General features: G+C 40.2%; 1 protein-coding gene across 3 annotated transcripts in view; it reads left to right on the forward strand.

Annotated features, from left to right (window-relative positions):
- Positions 1–23,882, forward strand: part of ANKRD44 (ankyrin repeat domain 44) — a 314,903-nt gene that overhangs the window by 155,656 nt on the left and 135,365 nt on the right. For all 3 annotated transcript variants that reach the window (XM_061149089.1, XM_061149091.1, XM_061149092.1), the window contains exons 4-5: positions 16,083–16,161; positions 22,536–22,606. In XM_061149089.1, coding sequence (XP_061005072.1) covers positions 16,083–16,161; positions 22,536–22,606 — 150 coding nt within the window. The remainder of the gene's footprint in view (positions 1–16,082; positions 16,162–22,535; positions 22,607–23,882) is intronic.

Here is a 23,882-nt window from a genome sequence, read left to right on the forward strand (position 1 = left end):
CTAAACTGTGTTAATTCAAGAATTGAAATACAGGCAAAGAAAGAAGGTGAAGAACACCCGTAGCACTCTTCATGCAGCTCTGATGATTGTTAGCCTCTTGGTGTACGGAGCTGATCATCAAGATCTCAGGTCCTGATAACTGCATTGGTGCTTTTTATTATCAGGGTTATGTGTAAACTCAGTTACCATAGTACCCACAAACTTGTAAAGAAATATTAATCATTTTAGTCAAGATGATTTTTTATGGACCACAGAAATTGTTTTTATGAGTGCTTCTGCCTCTCCTATTAGACATCTTTGTTGAAGAAATTGTTAATGAACTAATTAAAAGAGACTGGGAGCCTGGGGTGGGGCCCTAACAGAAACTAAACTTCTCTTGTTGCTGGTTAGCTCATGGGACCCAAGGGCAGTTCCAAACTGTGGGCTTCCTTAGATATTCTTAGCGGTAAAACGTTCCCACCATGTATATTAGAATTATGGTTTCTCTGGGAAAAACTACTTACCAAATACATTACAGTTAAAAACACTGCTCCTTCTTATACTTGGGATGCTGCACAGGGCATCTGTGAACGTGATTAGCTTTTAGGGTTTCGGGAGAGGGGGTTCCTTTGTTTTCATCAGAAGCTCATGATGATTGCCTTCGCATTGGCTGAATGTGTTTTACTGTTTCATTGGCAACAGAACTCGAGCATGTTGGCCTGTTTTCTAACCTGTAGGACTAGAGGACTAGAACCCTTTTCTACGTTCTGTTTCTGCTGACTCTCAAGAAACATTTCTGACTTAAGTACAATCAGGGCAACAGAATAAATAGCAGCCTAGCGTGCTGCAGTCAGTTAATGGGGTTGCAGAGTCGGACATGACTGAGTGACTGAACTGAACTGAACTGTCCTGTCAATTTCCCCAGGCAGAGTCTGCTCTAAGAGGACTTCTGGGGACTTCCCTTTCAGTCCAGTGGTTAGGACTCTGCATTTCCAGGGCAGGGGGTATGTGTTTGATACCTGACTGGGGAAGGAGGATCCCACATGCTGTGCAGTGCAGCCAAAAAATAATATAAATTATAAATTTATATAAATTATTTTGTTAAAATGTGCCAACAGATCATGTGTCTGGTGAGGTGCTTAAAAAAATAGATTAAAAAAAGAAACTTCTGTCACTTGGAAATTTCTGGCACTGGTAAGATTCCGATGGTCCTCTGGTGACATGTTGCAGTGAACCCACAGATTAGGCATGAACAATTCCGTTTGATAATTGTACTTAGTTTTCTAGATTTATTTTCTACATCCTTCAGTTCAGTTTAGTTCAGTCGCTCAGTCGTATCCAACTCTTTGCGACCCCATGAATCACAGCACGCCAGGCCTCCCTGTCCATCACCAGCTCCCGGAGTTTACTCAAACTCATGCCCATCGAGTCGGTGATGCCATCCAGCCATCTCATCCTCTGTCGTCCCCTTCTCCTCCTGCCTCCAATCCCTCCCAGCATCAGAGTCTTTTCCAATGAGTCAACTCTTTGCATGAGGTGGCCAAAGTATTGGACTTTCAGCATCAGTCCTTCCAATGAACACCCAGGACTGATCTCCTTTAGGATGGACTGGTTGGATCTCCTTGCAGTCCAAGGGACTCTCAAGAGTCTTATCCAACACCACAGTTCAAAAGCATCAATTTTTCAGAGCCCAGCTTTCTTCACAGTCCAACTCTCACATCTGTACATGACCACTGGAAAAACCATAGCCTTGACCAGATGGACCTTTGTTGGCAAAGTAATGTCTCTGCTTTTTAATATGCTATCTAGGTTGGTCATAACTTTCCTTCCAAGGAGTAAGTGTCCTTTAATTTCATGGCTGCAGTCACCATCTGCAGTGATTTTGGAGCCAAAAAAAATAAAGTCTGACACTGTTTCCACTGTCTTCCCATCTGTTTCCCATGAGGTGATGGAACCAGATGCCATGATCTTACCCAGTACAAATTTGTCAAAGGTTTCATTTAGGAAATGTAAATGTCCTAAGAGATTTTGAGGAGAGATCTTGCTTGTGCCTGTTTTTGTGTGTGTGTGTGTGTGCCTATTTTTAAATCATATACAGTTTAATCCAACACCCCATTCTTTTGCCAGAACTTCACTTTTATGTCTCTACATGAGCAGGACGTAACATGAATTGCTTCATCCCTTTTCATGACTTTGCCATTTCTTTTCTTCCTTGTAACTGAATTGTTGCATGGGTGTATTTTTTTTTTTTTTAACTCTTGGATATGCCCTTCTTTATGTTGTGCAAGGGAGAATGTATTTTAATTGCTTGCTTATATACTTTAAAGCAGCTTTATTGAGATATAATTGGCATACAATAAAATAGACATATAATAAAGATTTGCAAAGTTTTGACATGTCTGGTATTCAGTTGCTTAGTCGTGTCCAGCTCTTTGTGACCCCATGGACATGCCACGCTTCCCTGTCCTTCACTATCTCCTGGAGTTTGTTCAAACTCATGTCCATTGGGTTGATGATGCCATCCAACTGTCTTATCTTCTGTCACCCCCTTCTCCTCCTGCCCTCAATCTTTCCCAACATCAAGATCTTTTCCAGTGAGTTGACTCTTCACATCGGGTGGCCAAAGTATTGGAGCTTCAGCTTCAGCATCAGTCCTTTGACATGCTTGCACCCGTGAAACTATCACCATAATCAAGATAATGAATATATCCATCATCCCCAGCAGTTTCCTTGTGCCTCTTGGTAACCCGTTCCTCCCACCCTTTCTAATCCCTGCTCCAGCTTCCTTAGGCACACCCTGATCTGCTTTCTGTCACTGTACATTAGTTTGCATTTCCTAGAATTTTATGTAAATGAATTCATACAGTACATAATCTTTTTTTGGTCTGACTCCTTTCATGGAACTTAATTATTTTAATTCATCCATGTTGTGGATCACAACAAACTGTGGAAAATTCTTAAAGAGATGGGAATACCAGACCACCTTACCTGCCTCCTGTGAAACCTGTATGCAGGTCAAGAAGCAGCAGTTGGAACTGGACACAGAACAATGGACTGGTTCCAACTTGGGAAAAGAGTATGTCAAGGCTGTATATTGTCACTCTGCTTATTTTTAACTTATATGCAGAGTACATCATGTGAAATGCCGGACTGGATGAAGCACAAGCTGGAATCAAGATTGCCAGGAGAAATATCACTAACCTCAGATAGGCAAATGATACCACCCTTATGGCAGAAAGTGAAGAGAATCTAAAGAGCCTCTTGATGAAGGTGAAAGAAGAGAGTTAAAAAGCTGGCTTACAACACAACATTCAAAAAAACTAAGATCATGGCATCTGGTCCCATCACTTCATGGCAAATAGATGCAGAAACGGTGGAAACAGTGCCAGACTTTATTTTCTTGGGCTTCAAAATCACTGCAGATGGTGACTGTAGTCGTGAAAGTAAAAGATGCTTGCTCCTTGGAAGAAAAGCTATGACCAACCTAGATAGTGTATTAAAAAGCAGAGACATTACTTTGCTGACAAAGGTCCGTATAGTCAAAGCTATGGTTTTTCTGGTAGTCATGTATGGGTGTGAGAGTTGGATCATAAGGAAGGCTGAGTGCTGAAGAATTGGTGCTTTTGAGCTCTGGTATTAGAGAAGACTCTTGAGAGTCCCTTGGACTGCAAGGAGATCAAATTAGTCCATCCTAAAGGAAATCAGCCCTGAACATTCACTGGAAGAACTGCTGCTGAAGCTGAAGCTCCAATACTTTGGCCACCTGATGCGAAGAGCTGACTCATTAGAAAAGATCCTGATGCTGAGAAAGATTGAGGGCAGGAGGAGAAGGGGACGACAGAGGATGAGATGGTTGGATGGAATCACTGACTCAATGGACATGAGTTTGAATAAGCTCCAGGAGATGGTGGTGGACAGGGGATAGAAAAGATCCTGATGCTGAGAAAGATTGAGGGCAGGAGGAGAAGGGGACGACAGAGGATGAGATGGTTGGATGGAATCACTGACTCAATGGACATGAGTTTGAATAAGCTGCAGGAGATGGTGGTGGACAGGGGAGTCTGGTCTGCTGCAGTCCATGGGGTCGCAAAGAGTGGACACCACTGAGTGATTGAACAACAACAATAAATTCATGTTGTAATGTGTAACAATAGTTCATTCCTGTTAATTGCTGAATAGTGTTCCACTGTATGGAAATATCACAGTTTGTTTATCCATTTGTCTGTTGGTAGAGATTTGGATTGTTTCCAATTTTTGGTTATGAAAATAAAGTTGTTAGAACTTGTGGTTGCCAAGGGGGAGGAGCGGTAAGGGAAGGACGTTTTGGAAGTTTGGGATTAGCAGATGCAAGCTGCTGTATATAGAATAGATAAAGAACAAAGTCCTACTATATGGTACATGCCTTAGTGACTGAACATCAGCTCTATGGAACAGAGAACTATATTCAATATCCTGTACTAAACCATAATGGAAAAGAATACAAAAAGAACATACATATCTGGATCACTTTGCTGTCCAGCAGAAGCTAACAGAACATTGTAAATCCACTGTACTCAATAAAATAAATAAAAAAAAGAAAACTGTTACAGGCATTCATGTATAGGTCTTTGTGTGGACAGATGCTTTCTTTTCACTTGGGTAAACTCCTAAATATCTGAATCATTTAGGTCTGTATTTAACTTTTTAAGAAATTGCCAAACTATGATCTGAAATGATTGTGCCATTTTACATTCCCACCAGTGGTGTATGAATGTTTCAGTTTCTCTACATCCTCACCAACACTTGATATTGTCACTCTTTTTACTTTTAGCCATTTTAGTTAAGTATGTAATGTGATTTTGATTTGCATTTCCCTGATGATCAGTGTTGTTGAGCGTTAGTTCGTGTGCTTATCTGCTATCTGTATAATATCTGTTCACATCTTTTGCTTGCTTTTTGATTGGATTGTTTGTCTTCATATTAATGAGTTTTGAGAGTTTTTTGGTATCTTTTAGATAGAAGTCATTTATCCTATATATACTTTAAAATATTTTCTTTCACTCTGTGGCTTGTCTTCTCATTCTCTCAACATTGCATTTCAGGGACTTCTCCAGTGATCCAGTGGTTAATGGACCTACACTTGCAATGTAAACAGTGTGGGTTGACTCCTCTTTGTGCAAATTAGATCCTACATTCTGTGTGGTGCAGCCAGAAAACAAACAAACAAAAAAATCAACAAACAAACAAAAAACCCAGTGTGTTTCAAAGAGCAGAAGTTACTGTTTTTGATGAAATTCAATTTGTGCTTTTATGGGTCATGCTTTGATGTTATAGCTAAGAAATCTTTGTCTAATGTAAGGTTCCAAGGGATTTCTCCTATGTTTCTTTCAGAATTTTAAGTTTTGCATTTAGTTCTGTGTTCCATCTTGATTTAATTTTGTCTAGTGTGCAAGATATGGGCTGAAGCTTTGTTTGTTTGTTTGTTTCAGTGCCATTTATTGACAAGACTGTCCTTTCGCTGGTGACTTGCCCTAGGACCTTCTTTGAGAATCATGTGATGTCCATACATGTGTATTTACACCAATACACTAAATTGTTTCGATTACAGCAGCCTCATGTTAAAATCTGAAAATCAGGCAGTGTTTGTTCTCCAACTCTATTCTTCTTGCCAGCTACTATTTCTTACTTATGAGAATTTTGTTCTTAGGTCTAGACTATTAGAGCAAGAGTACTAATTATAACCAACAATAACTTTCATTTTGTTTGCCAAGACTTATAACTATTCAAAGAGTCAGCAAGAGCATGAGCAATGGAATCAGATCTGGTTCTGAAACATGGTTCTATCACTGATTAACTGTGTGACTCTGGTCAAGTTACTTATCATCTGAAAGTCTCAGGCTCCTCCACTGTAAAATAGGGATGATAACATTTACTTCATAGTACTATTTTAGGAACAAATTAGAAAATATACAAATCTCTGATGTAATTTTTGCTTAATATATGTTAATTTAGTTTAAAAAATTAATGCAATAAAATATATAGTATTTAGTTACCTAAGGCAGATTATAATCAAAATGTCTTTGGCATTCTCATTTCTCTTATTTAATCTTTTTTTTTTTGGCCACGTGACTTGCAGGATCTTAGCCCCTACCAGGGATCTAAGTGGGCCCCAGCAATGAGAGTACAGAGTCCTAACCACTGGACCACCAGGGAATTCCTATATTTTATCTTCATTTTAAAGTCTTTTGAGTGATTATTATTTAGTTTCAAGAATTATATATAGTTTTGAGGCTTGAATTTGAACATTTTTAGATACAGCAAAATGTACTAGTGTTTCTCATACATCTGTGTTACATTCAGATGGATGGGTTAAGACACCAACGGAGTGGTGGTTGAATGAGGTTATTCAGTGCTGGGGGTGTGCAGAGGCAGAGATAAACCACTACTTTTGAGGCATAGAATATTCCAGCCAAGAAAAATCTGGCTCTTTGGGATCACACTTGCATGGAAGATGAATAACGATTGTAAATCTGAATTTTTCTTTGATGGTGACTTGGGGTAGACATTGACCTGTCTCCTATGTCTAGGTGAAGATAAAACTTGAGTTTTCGCTGAAAATTGAATTAAGCAATATTTTAAAAAATCTTCCATACTTCATAAGAAAAAGACTAATAACTGAATTTGGAAATGGATAAAGGATATATACAGGGAGTTTGAAGTTGAGGCCAGAATTTTTAGTAGACATGTGAAAAGAATCTTAACCTCACTTGTATGTAGTGAAATATAAATCAAAGCCTCAATGAAATACCATGTTAGGTACATCATATTGGCAAAGACTAATAAGGTTGATAACAGCAAATATTGGCAAGGATGTCAGGGAAAGTAACTACTTAACTTGTGACTGGTGGGAGTATAAATTGGTAAACCATTTTTGAAAGCTATTTGGCAATACCTAATAAAGGTGAACATGAATATTCCCTGAGATCAGGCCTTTCTTTTCTTGGTGTTTACCCTGGGGGAATTCTCATACATATTCTGGGAGAGACATGGACAGAATGTACATTGCAACATCCTTTCTCGTAGTAAAGAATCAGAAACTGCCTAACCTGTCTCTCTGCCTTCCACTCCCTTTCTCTGTCTCTCACGCACGCATACACATAGCGAGTTATTTCCTGAACCATTTATAAGTCACAGTACTCATGACATTTACCCCTAAAGCTGTTTTTTTAAAAACAGTTCTGAAGCAGATGTAAAAACATGTTAACATGTTTGATTTCGCTGGTGGGACATATAGATCTGGTATTTTTCTATTTCCCTCTGTATTTGTGAGCTGTTAAAAAGAAATATGATTTTTGTTTTCCTTTTTTGCTGTTTTTTCTTCTTTAAAAATTTCTTTTAATTTCTCACTTCAGACCAAGTGAGAGATTCAGACCAATCTTTCCCTTTCTGTGTCTTGTTTAATTTAAATCTTTAATGTGTCTTTGGCTCTTTTCCTCACATGATTTGATGTATCTCCAAGGTACTGATTTTGTGTCCCGAGTTCTTTAGACATTTGTTTGCTGCTGCTCATCTCCACTCAATATACATAAGCTAGTTAGTTATTTCTCCACTCCTTTGGTAGTAGTGGGCATTTGAGTTGATGATTGGAACTTAACTTTTGTGTTTCATGACAGGAAAGCTTTGTAGAGTTTTTTTTTTTTTTTTTTTTTAATATTGTGCTGTCTGCCTGTCTTAGTATTTCAGATATTTCTGTGTAGGGAGGGATGTTTGTTTTAGTGTATGACAGATGCGTACAATGAAGATTAGATCGTGCGCTTCTAACTAGAATTTCCAAAGAATTGTAATAAACAATTCTTAGTCTTCAAAAGAGAGGCTTGGGGTGTCCCCTCGGTCGGCCTGCCTAACTCAGTGTTGTTTAACTGCCAGTATGACTCTCTGCCCGCGTCAAGTTCACTTTACATGGACATGCTTCTAGTTCCCCATTTTCTTTCATCTGCTTCTTTGGTAAACAGATGACAGAAACTTCCTCTGCCTGATCCTTCCATGACATGCTGCAAATTTAGCTCAGACGCCAGCTGGCTGTGTGTGTCTTTGGCTATTCATAGAAAGGGAGGGTTTAACCTTCCTTCCTTCTGAAGAAACCTGAATTTTTTCCATGAGTCTGAATCTGTTTGCCAAGGGCTATTTGGAATTGAAGCTCCTAGGGAATAGAAAAAGATCTCTCTTTTTGTGGACTTGAACAATCTTTTAAAAACTACGTTGATAATTTATTTATTTTAAAAAATTAATTTATTTTAATTGGAGAATAATTACAATGCAGTGATGGTTTTTGCCATACATCAACATGAATTAGCCAAAGGTATACATGTGTCCCCCCAATCCTGAACCTCCCTCCCATCTCCCTCCCCAACCTATCCCTCTGGGTTGTCCCAGAGCACCAACTTTGGGTGCCCTGCTTCATGCATCAAACTTGGACTGGTCATCTATTTCACATATGGTAATATACATGTTTCAATGCTATTCTCTCAAATCATCCCACCCTCACCTTCTCCAACTGAGTCCAAAAGTCTGTTCTCTACATCTGTGTCTCCTTTGCTGCCTTGAATGTAGGATCGCCGGTACTGTCTTTCTAAATTCCATATATATGTGTTCATATACAGTGTTTGTCTTGCTCTTTCTGGCTTACTTCACTCTGTATAATAGGCTTCAGGTTCATTCACCTCATTAGAACTGACTCAAATACATTCCTTTGTGTATTTATGTATCCTCAAATGCATTACTTTTCCTGAGTTTTATATATGTACACAACTTCCTTATCCATTCATCTAGGTTGCTTCCATGTCCTGGCTTTATAAACAGTGCTGTGATGAGCATTGGGGTGCACGTGTCTCTTTCAGTTCTGGTTTCCTCGGTGTGTTTGCCCAGCAGTGGGATTGCTGGGTCATATGGCAGTTCTATTCCCAGTTTTTAAGGAATCTCCACAATCTTCTCCATAGTGGCTGTACCAGTTTGCATTCCCACCAACAGTGTAAGATGGTTCTTTTTTCTCCACACCCTCTCCAGCATTTGTTGTTTGTAGACTTTTTGATGATGGCCATTCAGACTGGTGTGAGATGATACCTCATTGTGGTTTTGATTTGCATTTCTCTAATACTGAATGATGTTGAGCATCTTTTCACGTGTTTCTTAGCCATCTGTTTGTCTTCTTTGCGGAAATGTCTGTTTAGGTCTTTCCCCCACTTTTTGATTGGGTTTTTTGGTTTTCTGGTATTGAGCCGCATGAACTGCTTGTATATTTTGGAGATTAATGCTTTGTCAGTTGTTTCATTTGCTATTATTTTCTTCCATTCTGAGGGCTGTCTTTTCACCTTGCTTACAGTTTCCTTCATTATTCAAAAGCTTTTAAATTTAATTGGGTCCCATTTGTTTATTTTTATTTTCATTACTCTGGGAGATGGATAACGGAGGATCTTGCTGTGATTTATGTTGGAGAGTGTTCTGCTCATATTTTCCTCTAAGACTTTTACAGTTTCTGATTTTATATTTAGGTCTTTAATCGATTTTGAATTTATTTTTGCGTTTATTTCTGATGTGTGCTGGCTTTTGAGTTTTTTTCTCCTCTGTGTTTCTGGGTGTTGTAAAGACCTACACACCATTTATTAACTGTTGGTCATCTCAGAAAGTCTACTTGGAAAACAGATAGAATGAATACAAATGGTGCAGAACATGTAGCTTGGCTATAATGCCTGAAGGCTACTCTTGTCCTAGTCTGGTCCTGGATTCTAGTTTTGATCCAGAAACTACCCTAAGGCAGCCTATAAGATACCGGCTGGGCTCTGGAACTGAACTGGAAGTCTGGCCCAGGGCTTCCCAAGTTCCTATTGAGTGGGAGCCAGTAGGGCTTCTTGAGAGTCCTGGGCAAAATGTGTTCATGTCCCAGTTCAAAAGAGATTTTTTTTTTCTTGTCCATTTAGACTTCTTGCCCCAGGCGTGGTCAGAATTGAACAGGTTTGGGGACAATATTTACTACAGCATTAGTCTCAGTGGGATTCCCTCGTGGCTCAGATGGTAAAGAATCTGCCTGCAGTGCAGGAGACCTGGGTTTGATACCTGGGTCAGGAAGATCCCCTGGATAAGGATGGCAACCCACTCTAGTATTCTTGACTGGAGAATCCTAGGGACAGAGGAGCCTGGTGAACCCCAGTCCACGGGGCTACAAAGAGTCTGATATGATTGAGTGGCTAACACTTTGTCATAGTGCATTTGGTAATTTTCATAAATCTTTTAACATCACAAATATCAAATTACCATCAAATTACCATGTCCCTGCTTTTATTTTTTTTCTGATGTCCTAAATTTGCAAACTGGCTACTGGATGTAAATGTCTTTATGGTGATGACTGAATGTTTCAAATTTTGTATTTCTATTAATAACATCTATCACAGTGTCTGGAAGATAATACCTTCTCAATAGATGTCTGTACCTAGAAAATATGGCTGAATATATGGTGGTAAAACATATTCCAAAGTCACTGTTCTTAGTTTATTCTTCTTCAATTTTTTTCAACTCTTCTGTTTTCATCTTTCTTAAATTAAAGTCTTAGATGGTTTCTAACATCATTTGTACTGCTTCCTATAATTCTTCCTTCATACCTGTTCCCCCAAATTTTGTTCAGTCAAAAATAAATAAGACTTTATTTTCCCCCTTGGGCTTTGTCCTTCATGTTTAAACGATTTTAAACACTGTTTGTGTCTCTGTCTGATTCTTCTATTCTATCAAGCTCTTGCTGGTTGGTATGCCTGCTGACCCTGGCTTATGGGAAATCAGTTGTTTCCACATAGGTTTGTGGTTTGTGAGCTCACCTTCAGTGAGGTTTTAGTCTGTGGGAATCCTGGGTCACCTGGATCAAGGACACATCTCTCTAGATAGGTGTTGTGTTTTCTTCTTGGCACCATCAGGGTATCCTTGGCCTAGAACCAATTTTTATAACTATTTTCTGGCTCGAAAGTTTCTAAACTATGCAGGGGTCTTCCCAGGTGGTGCTAGTGGTAAAGAATCCAGCTGCCGATGCAGGAGACCCAAGAGACGTGGGTTTGATCCCTGGGTTGGGAAGATTCCCTTGGGTAGGAAATGGCAATCCACTCCAGTATTCTTCAAATCCTGAAACCACGGGAGGGCAGACTCGGGATACATGTGCTCAGTGGAGACACTTTTATTCTTCCACCAAGAATCTAGGCCAAGGCATTACTTTGCCATCTGCCCAGGGAGTGTTTAGCTTTTTCTGGAGCCCACCATTGTTCTTTAGGAATCTTTCTTCAAGACCACTTTCTAGGTCTTCCAGGTTCAGTTCTCCACCTCACCTTCCATCCCAGAGCAAGTGTTCTGTCCCAAGCCCCTGGAGTGTGGCTTCTCCTTGCAGGGTAATGAGCTCATGTGCTTCCAGCTTTGGTTCTGTTTATTCGTTATGTCCTGCCCCAGATCATTTAACTTTTTGCAAGCTCATTTAAGTGAAAGTTTACTATATGTTTGTCACATTTCCCCCAGAATTTCTTAGGGGTTATAAGGGAAAGTTTTTTTGACTATCAAGGCAGCTTCTATGATGATGTTCTTGCTTCCATTTTTTTTTTTTTTGTTTGGTTTTGAATTTTATGTTTAAATTCCTTCTCATTGTTCAGATCTTTTGTTCTTGGTAGATGTACACCCCACATTTTGTAAGCAAGGTTTCTGTGTGTGGGCTATGACCCATAGGACACAAAAGGATGACTGCTGATGTTTCCTAGACATCTGGAACAGAGGCTAACAAACTAAAGTCCTATAATCTGTTTTTAATTGGATAATAATTGCTTTACAATGTTGTGTTGGTTTCTGCCATCAACAGTGCAAATCTGTCATAATTTTATATGTAAATATATATATGCCGTCCCTCTTGAGCCTCCCTCCCCTGTCCCATCCATCTTGCTTGGTCATCACTTGCTTCCATTTATAAAGAAAAAAGTTTCAAGTTGGTAGCCAGGACCCCCAATTCTTTGGCATCAGTTTGCTGTATTGGGCAAGTCATACAACATATCCAAGGGCTCAGAGTTCATATCTTTTAAATGGTGGTAGCGAGACTTAACAACAAAGTTCTGAAAGATGTGTCTCCCCTGATACGGATGTTATAAGATTTAAATAATTGAAGAGATGAGAAGGCATTCTGAAAAAAAATCTAAAAGCCTTGCCTCAGTACCAGATGGATTTTGTTTCTTCTTTTAGATGCCATAGGGATATCACTGGCCAATGACCTATTTTTCCTAGTATTATTATTAGCGTTTTCTTTTCCCGGAGCCTTCCCTCTCCTTCTACCGTTGCATCTCCCAGTCCGTTTATCTAGCCGATGGCAAGCAGAGTGGACCTCTACTTAGAGGATGAACTGCAACTTCCTGGCTGGTTTTACCTCGTTGGGTATGGTGATGGATGTGACTCTGTTATTCACCTCTCAACTTAGGATCCTGTACATCACTCAGGTTCCTTGCTTGAGAGCAGGTGTTGGCAACCCTTGGTCAATAGTAGTAATGCATTGTTATTTTAGGTAAGGTCTTAATAGCACATGAAATTGTTTATATGATTCTGCTGCTTTGGTGAACTGAAGAGCTGCTGCCTGAATATAGATCTTCTCTGCTTTGCATGCTCATGGCCTGTCATGAGGGAGAGTATCAGTTGGCATAGGTGTTCAGAAAGCTGTCGGAAACCTTTAAATGCATATTAGGAGGAAAAATAGGATTTATAACCAAGGAGTTTTTACAGCGTGATCTCATGTAACACACCCATATTATAATACAAAAACTTCAATTTGAACAAGTCATGTCATAAAAGGACCTACAGGATGAGTAAAGCCTGTTACATAATGATGGACTAACCAGATTTGAATATTGGTATTTTTTTGGCTTTTATTTGAGGCCAAGTTCTCAAACAGAGCATTGACTTTGCTTCAGGTCAAATTAAAGTCATAAGTTGGGTTGGGTTAGTCCTTGTTTAAATCACTTAGGTGAGGTTTAATTTGTTGAACCAAACTCTGGAACCAGTTCAATTTATGAACGAACATATAATTATTTAACTTTTATTCTAAGACCCAATAGATACTTTTCAGTTATTATAGAGGATTCAAAGAGAATATAAAGCTAAAAAGGAAAGTGCTTGTAGAAACATAATAGAAGAAATAGAAGACATTTGTGAAAGTCTGATATCAGGTATTTGTATAGTTCACTGTATAAATTAATACTTGATTCTCAAATAAGCACATATGCTTCTAAACATTGAATCTTTATTTTCACAGAAAGGATGATATGGCAATAAGAGGGTTAACCGTGGTTTTAAACCTCACTGAATTTTCTAAGCCATAGTGTTATAATAGTGTTAGTGGCTCAGTCCTGTCTGACTCTGTGATTCCATGAGCTGTAGGCTGCTGGGCTTCTCCAGGCAAGAATACTGTAGTGGGTTGCCATTTCCCTCTCCAGGGGGTGTTCCCAACCCAGGGATTGAACTTGGGTCTCCTGCATTGCAGGCAGTCTCTTAACTGACTAAGCTACCAGGGAAGTCCTTTTCTAAGGCATATCATTATCAAATATGGAATAATAACGTGACTGCCCTACTTCCTCTTATATGTAGTGATTGCCTGCAGCATACATAGACATAAATTCCCAGTTAATTCAAGCCCCCTCTTTTGATCCACTGAAAAGTTAATCTCTTCATAAAACCTATTTACCAGACCTCCTAACAAATAGGCTGGCTTGAAGATCAGTTCTTGTCATGTTCCCTGCCTACCATCTGTTTTACATATTAGTGAGTCATGAAATGCCTAAAAGCTATAGTCTGAAAGAGACTGAGAGCAGAGGACCTGAACTGTCAGAAAACAAAATAACATCCTTGGGCTTCAAGGACTGTTAGGTATATTGTCTAGTCAAGGAATGATAGGAATGATGGTTAAAATCAATAGAGACTATACAAGTGTCAAAACTAAAATGCATCCCAGTTTCTGGAGAAACTGCCAAGACGGTGCATAGGCTTTGGTTACCTTTGTTATAGGATAGCTGCTGAAAGTTTGTAGCAGAGGCCATGCATGTAGACTAGTCGAGTTTGGTCAGTTTATGCTGAGCACCTAGTATGGGCTTCCCTGTGGCTCAGCTGGTAGAGAATCCGCCTGCAGTGCAGGAGACCTGGGTTCGATCCCTGGGTTGGGAAGATCCCCTGGAGAGGGAAATGGCAACCCACTCCAGTGTTCTGGCCTGGGGAATTCCAGGGACTGTATAGTCCATGGGGTTGCAATGAGTTAGACACGGCTGAGTGACTTTCACTTCACTTCACTTCTTCACCTAGTATGGTGCTACTATAGGGAGAGAGGTAAGACCTGTTCTGTACCCTACGAGAGTTCTCAGTCTTCGAGGGAAGATGTTGTCACTGAACCAAACTTGGATCTGCTCATCTGCGTGCAGTAGAGACAATCTCCTGATACCGGATTGTGGTGAAGGAACATGCAGCGTTTATTGCAAGGCCAAGCAAGGAGTATGGGCGACCGATGCTCAAAACTCCTGAACTCCTTGATGGCTTTGAGGGAAAGGTTTTTAAAGTCAGGGTGATGGAGAGGGTTTTGGGGTGCATGATCAGCTTGTGGCCATTCTTCTGGTTGGTTGGTGGTGAGGTAATTGGGTGTCAGCATCCTCAACATTCTGGTTCCAACTTGTCTGGGATCTACGTGCTTATGTCAGCACGCAGTTAACTTCTTCCTCTTGGTGGAGGTTTCAGTATCTGCAAAACAACTCAAGGATGTGGCTCAGGATATTATCTATAGCCCTCGAGGAGGAACTCAAGGTCCTAGATTTTGTTTAATGTCTGTGTTATTTTCTCTTTTCTTTGTGCATTTTCTCATTTTGATTAAATTTGTTCTTTGGAACTAGCCTTGGAAGCTAAAGTTTTTCTACAAATGAGGCAGGTAGAGGACACAGATGGGGAAGTTTCCATAGGGTCCTCCTGGGTTACAGTATCCCACAACTGTCTATGCTGTGACAAGAGTGGCCACCATGTGGTCACGAGCACTTGCTGTGTGTGTACCAAGCCTCATACCTGCTGAGGACTTATTTACTTACATTGTCTTGAAATGCTCTTATCAGTCCTCTAGGGAGGTATTATCTCCAATTTACAGATGGGGAAGCAGTATTTTTTTCCCCTGCCTGTTACCATGCTGCCTCATAGCACAATATGTTGAATGCCATGCAAAGGACTTAGTCTGGAATCTGACAGGTGAAGGTCTAATCTTGACTCTGCTGTATACCTGTGGAGTCTTGAGGACATTTCTTAATTTACTTGAGCCACAGTTTCTCATCTGTACGACAGAGTTAGTAATATCTGCCTCAGCTCTTAGCTTCAGCGTCAGCACCCTCAGAAAGGCCTTATGCAACCGCCCTAAGGAATCTTGTTCTCATCTTCACAGTCACTGGATCTCATCCTGTTTTAATTTTGTTATAGTCTTTATCACCATCTGAAAGGATTTCATGCGTCACTGGGTTACATGACTATTATCAGCCTTCCCACTTGATTGTAAGTTTCGTGAAGGCATGAACTCATAGTTACCCCTCTGTCCCCAGAATCTGGTTCCTGACACACAGTAGGCAGTCAGTAAGTATTACATGAATGGGCAGTGGTCTAAGCAACAGCAATGGAAAATAATTGTATTTATATTTCATGTCCTTGTGAATAGTATAAGTTTTCTTAGAAAGAAAATAAGTCATTGGAAGCTTTGAACTGTACTGTTAAGATAGATAGAAGCATTGAAATTTTTTTACCCATACTGAAGATTTAAAGAAAAATTATTTCATCATCCAGTACATGATGGGCCACCCTTGACCTGAGCTGGGCTCTAATAAAAGGAGCAATGAGGCAAATACAACATACGGACACAGAAATGGGGATCTTTCCTTCATGTGACTGGGGGAGATGCTGAGAGAAATGTGTAACCAGCACTCATCTGAATAGATGTTTGGCCTTCACTCTCTCTCACAAGCATGAACCTCAGAGTAAGTGACATGTCATACTGTATCTACCAAAGGCAGCTCCGGCCGGTACTGACTTGTTTATCTTTGCCATCGTTTCAGGATTCTGAGAAGCGAACCCCACTTCACGTGGCTGCGTTTCTGGGAGATGCAGAGATAATTGAACTCCTGATTCTGTCAGGTAAATATCAGCTGTACTTAAAAGTCAATGGCATGTGAAAATTTAAATAACCAATTTACTAGATTGACGACTACAAAGAACCCAAAGTTTCTTTATTGTGCTTGTGGACATTTATTTGATCATTGACTTTATCAGTAGATGGGGACAATATAAGACATTCTTCTTATTGAAAAATGACTTCTCCAGTAAAACTTTTATGTTACTTTGGAAGTCTGACTCCTGACCATCTTAACAAGTAGTCAGGCCCAGGATTGTGGATGCATTCTGTACATTTGGATATCTGTTTCTTTCACTGTAAAAAATTAAAAATTAAAGAAGGAAAATGGATTCCTTAAAGTCTACATGAATACACATAGATATGTGTATTTACGTATTTTTAAATTGCACTGCAAAATAGTACTGTTTTGTTTAACTTAACCTCATGGAGGTTAGGTTAGATACATGACTATAATGTAATCAAAGCATAAAAATATGGGAAAAAATGAAACATCAGTTTCTGGATAGTAGTTACCTCTGAGGAGGCAAATAGAGTGAGAGATGTTTTCAGGGGAGGGTATAAAAGAGACAGTAATTCTGTAAAATACTTCATTTTTTAAAAATTGGGAGTAAATATGTGGCCAGCACATGTTGTGTGCATACTGGTCTTTGTGATACAGTTCTCTTTATTTTTCTATGTATTTTAAATATTTCATCAGATTTTAAAATACCAGTGTTTTCATTTTTGTAAACCTATATACTTGGTGGGAATCCCAGGTGGCTCAGTAGTAGAGAATCTGCCTGTCAGTACAGGAGATGCAGAAGACGTGGGTTCGATCCCTGTGTCAGGAAGATTCCCTGGAGGAGGAAATGGCAACCCACTCCAGTACTCCCGCCTGGAAAATCCCCATGGACAGAAGAGCCTGGCGGCTACAGTCCATAGGATTTCAATGAGTCGGACACGATTGCATGACTAGACAACACATAAGTACCTTTGCTCGGTACATCCCACCCAAAACCAGCATGTGCTTTTTCAAAACTTTGAGTGTTTGCTGGACAAATCCGTGGAGTGGATCTAAGCATGTGCATGAGTCTCCATGTGGATTGCATGCAGGCTAGCTGGCTTTCTTCTTCCTTCTTTTGGTTTGGGGAGATTCAAATCTGGAGGAAATGCCGCTGCCCAGAGACTATGCAAAAGGCCAATAATAAGGTTTCGCCTTTGTTTGCAGTAGTAAAGGGAAATTGTAGAATTCCAAAGTCAGCTATGCAAAGACAGGAACTGATAACAGTATTGGAGCAGGTGTGGAGAACACTGTGAAAAAGAATGGTGCTCTGATGCACAAGGAAGATTCACATTGCCCTTATTTTTGTTGTGTTTGTGTTATTGAGGTAGCTTTTCTCAGGAAACAAGTATTCTATGCCTTGCAATGCTTGTGCTCCATGCTCCTGACAGTCTCATGGAGGTTAGGTTAGAATTCGTGGAGTATTTTTTGTGCTCTTGAGAACAGGCCTTCCTTCTGATAATTCTAAAGATGTTTCAAGGCTGTATTCCAAACAAGCATGTAGTGCTTGGCACTGGCACAGTCTGTGGCTAAGAGCCAGTGCACACCTGGCTGGTTGCCCCAGCAGTAGAAATCTGGCCCATGGAAAATTATAAGCAGAATCGGTGGAGGTGCCAAATAAAGACTTTTGTGGTATGACACCTAATGATCCCAACAAGCTCTACCTACCTTCTAAGTGTTGTTTTAAGACACAGCTCAGGGTTCTCAGAGGAATGTTTGGTTCATGACTGTGCAAATTTAGAACTTTGTCTTATATCCCCAGCTATGCTTTTTTGCATGTTGGTTTGTCTGTCTTTCTACGTTTGAAGGGGAAAGTTTTAATTCTTCAACATGGAGGTGACCCACCTATTTTTTCCCAGGCATCTAGGGTCTGATAGTCAAAAGACTTGGTTTCACCTCTCCTTTATGTGGGCATGGAGCACCCTCCTCTTTTAAACAGGGCTCATTCAGAGCCAGGAGAAACTGTTCTGTATCTTTTGATCTGTACTGCTGTTTCCTTAGCCCATTCATCTTGGAAGAATCACTGAGCTATTAATGCCTCTAGTATAATTTCAGGTGGCACATGCTATGGAATTTTTCCTCCTTCCCTCATGAAATTAGGAAGACGTAGGATACAGAAGAGAATTGTGAAGGTTCTTTAGGAATTTTACTCAACTGTGGAAACTTAGCAAACTCTTGAAATTGTCATGGTTTTAATTTCCCTGAAAGGTCCTTTATTCATTTTGTGTAGTATATCCCTAAATAAATATCATTGCAAGAGCAGTGACTTCATCTCTTGACTTACATCTGGCAGCTGACCCTTTAGGGAATCCAACCAAATTGTTTTCCAGTTTAATAATGAATGAGGTGCTAATGAGTCCCATGTTGGACAAATCATTTGACTTTGCCAGAATCTCCCATTACAGCTGTGTTCTCCATTGTTGTATTAACTTACAGAGCATAGTGTAACTCCAGCCCACTAAATTCCTACTGACATTATCTTTTGTTAGCTAGGCAGATGGAACCCTGACTGTGTCTGAGTAGACAGCAAGGAATTCAGGCCTTGCAGATTTCCTCCTCTTATAACTGCTTCTGGCTTTATTTTCACCACCTGCTTGTAGCTTCTGTTTTGGAACTGACCTAGTCAGGATTAAGGCAGAGAGAAAGTCAAGAGCTTGCTAAATCATTTGCCTGGAGATATATGAATGAGATCAGTGTGAACCAATCAGTGGCTAAGAGTTAAGAGACTAGTGTTGAGATATGGGAGGGAAGCACACAGAGAAACATAGTAACAAGACCTTGTACAGAAATTCTGGAAACACACAAGGGTTAGAGAGAGGGTTCTGAGCTGAAGGAAGAAAACCAGGAGCACACACCCTGTAATATGTGAGTGTTTGTGAGTTGTAACTATTAATTAAAAAAAATAAATTAGAATGTAGGCCACCAAACAAGTGGTATTCCTATGACATTATTTCCTGTGATTTTTCAAAATGTGATTACCACTCCCAATGCAAATTGCCTCCAGAGCTGGTGGCAGGTCATTCTTTTGATTCTTTCATGCATAACAAATATTCATCCTTTGAGGCTGAATTTGATTTTTGGGGGAGGTCTAGAAAAAGAGGGGTAATTAAATGAGGCAGTGCTGATTTTGGTCTCCAATGTAGTGTGATTATAAAGTAATGGGCCATTTGCTGATAGGCATATAAACTGGCCCCAAAGGCAACTCCAAGGGGAGTTTTTAAAATGTTTTGAGCAATTGCCACATATTTGGAATTATCATATAGTCTTCTAAGGCCATTGCTTTGCAGGACAGTGCTCCTGGGCTATAATGAGATTTGGTCTGTTTGTTTTAAAAAATCAATAGCAAGCTGATCTCACTGTATTATAATCATATTTCATGTGATTTTTCTTTCATATTTATTTCTATAATTAAAAGCCAAACGTTGGCTTAAGGATCAGTTGTTCTCGCTGGCCAGTAAGATTTTTAGTCATTTGATCTTTCTTTTTTCCATGTCCTACTTGTTTCTAGATGACACAGTGAAAAGAACAGAAAAATTGCCTCTGAAAATATGCTCAGAGTTCTCTTTACTCCTGTTATTTATGAAAATAAAATCAAGAGGTAGTAGGGATAAGATTAAAAAAAAAAGATGTTTAATTTGTAATTACAGTTCATGCCTGATAACTTTTAGTTAGGTCTAGGTTTCTGGAGAATCAGTATAACCTGGTGCTTAAAAAAAAAAAAATTTAAAAATGTGCTTGGAGGAAAAGCATTGCCTTTAAATCATTAGACATGCTGACTCTGTGTCCTTCAGCGCACAATGGTGCCTGACAGGCAGGTAAATATCGTGAAGCTTCCTTTAGAAAAATCAGTTATAAATATTCAGCTCAAACCATCCGACATCTCCCTCTGACATGTAAACAAGACTCTCTGACAGACAGAGGAAGAGGATGAGGAAGCCAGTCTCACGGGATGACACTGATGAAATACGCGTCCCCGTTCAGATAACTCTGCTTTTGTCATAATAATTTTGTTGTTCTGGGAGAGGTGGTTTCCCTGGCAGCTGCCTCTTCAACCTTGTGGAGGAGGATTAGTGGAGAAATGGAAGGCTTACACAGTGGCTGAATCTACTCCCTAGATTTCTAATTATCTTTCAATTTCTCAAGTGAGTCCAAAGCTGCATGGACACAGTGCTGGTGTTTGTTACACATGGGGGTGAAGGTTGCTTTATGTTACCCAGCAAGCTCAGTGGCATTTTTCTCCTTCAAAGAATTTTGATATTAAAAGCCACATTTGGATCTACATAAAACTTTTTTTTTTTTTAGAATTTTAGAATACATAAACAGTAATAATAGTAACTACAGTATAAATATATACATATAAATTATAAGAAAAATGGGAATAGGCAAAGAATATAAATAAACAGTTCTCAGGGAATGAATTACAAGTGGCTAATAAACAAACATATTAGAAGATGCCCAATCTCATTGTTAAATAGGCAACACAGAAATGTAAGAGCATTTTCTTCCAATCAGATTTGCAATATTTTAAGTAACTGATGTGCACAGTCACTTCAGTTGTATCCAATTCTTTGCGACCCTTTGGACTGTAGCCCACCAGGCTCCTCTGTTCATGGGATTCTCTAGGCAAGAATAGAGGAGTGGGTAGCTATTTCCTCCTCCAGGGGATCTTCCCGACCCAGGGATTGAACCCACACCTCCTGTGTCTCCTGCATTGGCAGACGGGTTCTTTACCACTAGTGCCACGTGGGAAGCCCTTGTAGTAACAGCAGTTTAGCCCAAAACTGTTGGACCCAGTCAGTGACGAAACAGACAGGGGCCAAACAGGAGGCCTAATAGGTCATCACCGGTCCTCAGGAGAGGAAGGCAACATCTGGAATGAGGGCTGCAGACTGTGTGACTTTCTTCTGACTGGTTGGTGGTGAGGCAACTGGGCAGCGCTCCAGGAATCTTGTGCTCAGCCTGGAGTTACCATCCTCCACTTGAGTGGTGGCCCCAGCTCTGGAGAACTCTGGATTGTTACGCATATTCCTTGAATAATAATAATAATAATACATAACTGATAATATCAAGTATTGATGAAAATGTGAGGAATTCAAGCAGTCATACACTGTGAGTATATAAATTGGCACACCTTGAAGGGTTGAAACTATTAAAACCAAAAGTGCATGGTCAGTGACACAGAAGGTCCATTTCTAATTATGTATCCTAGAAAAATACTTACACACTTTCATAGAATCATTTTATGGATGTTCATAGCAGCATTGTTTACAGTGAAATATTGGAAATATTTTCTATAGGTACACTTTTTTTTTTTTTTAGGTACACATATTTCTATACAAGACATAAATCAGAATCTCATGTACCAACTCAGAGCAGTAGTTTTCTTTAGGGAGTGAAGAAAGTCCGGCATTGGGGGTGATTCTCAAAGGGACTTTACCTAAATCTATAACAATCTATCTTTTGAAAGAAGAATACATTCATGTATTAATCATATGGTCAAAAACATGAAGTAAAATAGCTCTTTTGCTGTTCGTGGTAATAGGCAATTTTTACAGCGCTGGTTCAAACTAGCTCGGCTGAGGAGACATAGCTGTCTCACCCTATCTGCCCACCCCATCGCGTGAGGGATTTGTGAACAGCCCACAGAGGCTTCATGTGGTGTCAGTTCAAAAGCTCCCATGGAAGCTCTTCTTCCAAAATATGTGGCTCGCTCCAGAGGAATAATTAGGGTCTTGGATAAAATGGATTCCTGCTAATCCCTTTAGCCCAGATCAAGTCTCATCAGCATCCAACTTAACAAATGTGTTTGACATCTCACTGGCTTCTAGGATAATATACTTCTGTTAAAAGACTGCTCATCCCTAATAATTTGTCAAGAAGGATGTTGTCTGCCCTGTGAGATAAATATGCTTAATGACTAAAAATGAAATAATGAATGTGATTATATAGTTTATGTTCAGGAATATATATTATATTCAGGAGCACACATACATATATCCACACCCTTGAGAAGTTCTCCATTCTTCAGAACCTATATTTCTAACGTCCTGGAGAATCTCAGCTTTTTCAAAACTATCTCCTCCCCAGGGAGACCCTGTCATTTCTTTTCTCATCTTAACCCAATTCCTGTGACAGTCTAAACTCATGATCTTGCTTCTTCTGGACTCAGTATCGCCTCCTGTCTGGCCAGAAAGCACGTGATTGATACAAAGAAAAAAAACCAAAATGTTTTGTTTGTACCAGGCAAACAAGAGCACAAGACACAGCTTCTGACTTCGCGTCAGCAGAACTTGCCCTGACGGCATTATGCGTCTAACCTGTGCTGTTTGGTTCCAGGAGCTCGTGTGAATGCCAAGGACAACATGTGGCTGACCCCGCTGCACCGGGCTGTCGCCTCCAGGAGTGAGGTGAGTGATTATCTTACTTAACCTAGCACCTCCGGTTTCTAGAAAGGGAAAAATGCTTTCTGCTGAGTTAGGGATTCTCACTGGTGAGCAAAAGGCTCTCATGCCAAACCTCTAATGTGAGAGGGCTACCACCTTGAACAGCTGTTTATTTAAGCACCTCTTGCATGCCAGGCATGGTGTTAGGGGCCGCCTGGGGTGGTCCCAGATGGACGGCATCATCCTTGACTTCAGTGAGTTCTCAGTCTGGATGGGATGCAAACAGGTAAGCAGATCAGTACAGTATCATAACTGATTTGGAGGAAGGAGCAAATAACTGTCTTCTTGAATATATGAAGTCTTCTAAGAAGAGATGTCAGTTATTAAGCTAGTCCATAGAGGATGCGTAAAGGTTTACCAGGCCAAGAAAAGGAGAGAGGGCTGAGGCAGGAGAACCAACGTGCTGAAGAACAGGGTCATGGCTGTGAACAATGGTGGGTTCGTTGGATGTAGCTGGGACATGGGGTACAGTAGAAGATAAGTCTCATGGTAGAGGCTGGGTCAAGTAGCAGAATCCTGGGTGTCCTGAGCAGTGGGGACTGTTGACAGCAGAGATGAGTGTAAGCCTGACAGGATTCGGAACAAGTGAGGGTAAGATGGAGAAGAAGACCCTGGGTGAAGGGTGACATCGCTAACTGGGAAGGCCAGGCAGAGGAGCATGGGGCAGGGAAGTTTCTCAGTTCTGTTTGAAAGTGCTGAGTTTGGTGAATATGTCCCCGACATGGAAGCCCCATGACAGTAGGGAATCTGAGTCTTGTTTCTTGTTGCATCCCAAGCCTGCTACATTGTAGGTGCTCAGGAAGTCATTTTATTTTGAATGCTGGAAATGTGGGTGAGGATGGCAAATATGTCTTTTAATTGGAACGTTTTGTCTGTTTGCATTTAAAGTAACTATTGATAGGTGTGTTCTTATTGCCCTTCCATTCACTGCTTTGGTTCTTTTGTAGTATTTTTTCTTTTTTTGTTCTCCTCCATTGTGAGTTGATGCCTATATTGAGTGTTTAGATTTTTTTGTTTTTTTATATGTGTCTATTATAGGTTTGGGGGCTTCCCAAGTCACTCAGTGGTAAAGAATCCGCCTTCCAATGCAGGAGACACAGGAGATGCAAGTTTGATTCCTGGGTCGGAAGAGCCCCTGGAGGAGGAAATGGCAACCCACTCCAGTATTCTTGCCTAAACAATCTTGTGAACATAGGAGCCTAGTGGGCTACAGTCCACAGGGTCACAAAGAGTAAGACAC

The sequence above is a fragment of the Dama dama genome, chromosome 8 (assembly GCF_033118175.1).
Source record: "Dama dama isolate Ldn47 chromosome 8, ASM3311817v1, whole genome shotgun sequence".
Lineage (NCBI taxonomy): Eukaryota > Metazoa > Chordata > Mammalia > Artiodactyla > Cervidae > Dama > Dama dama.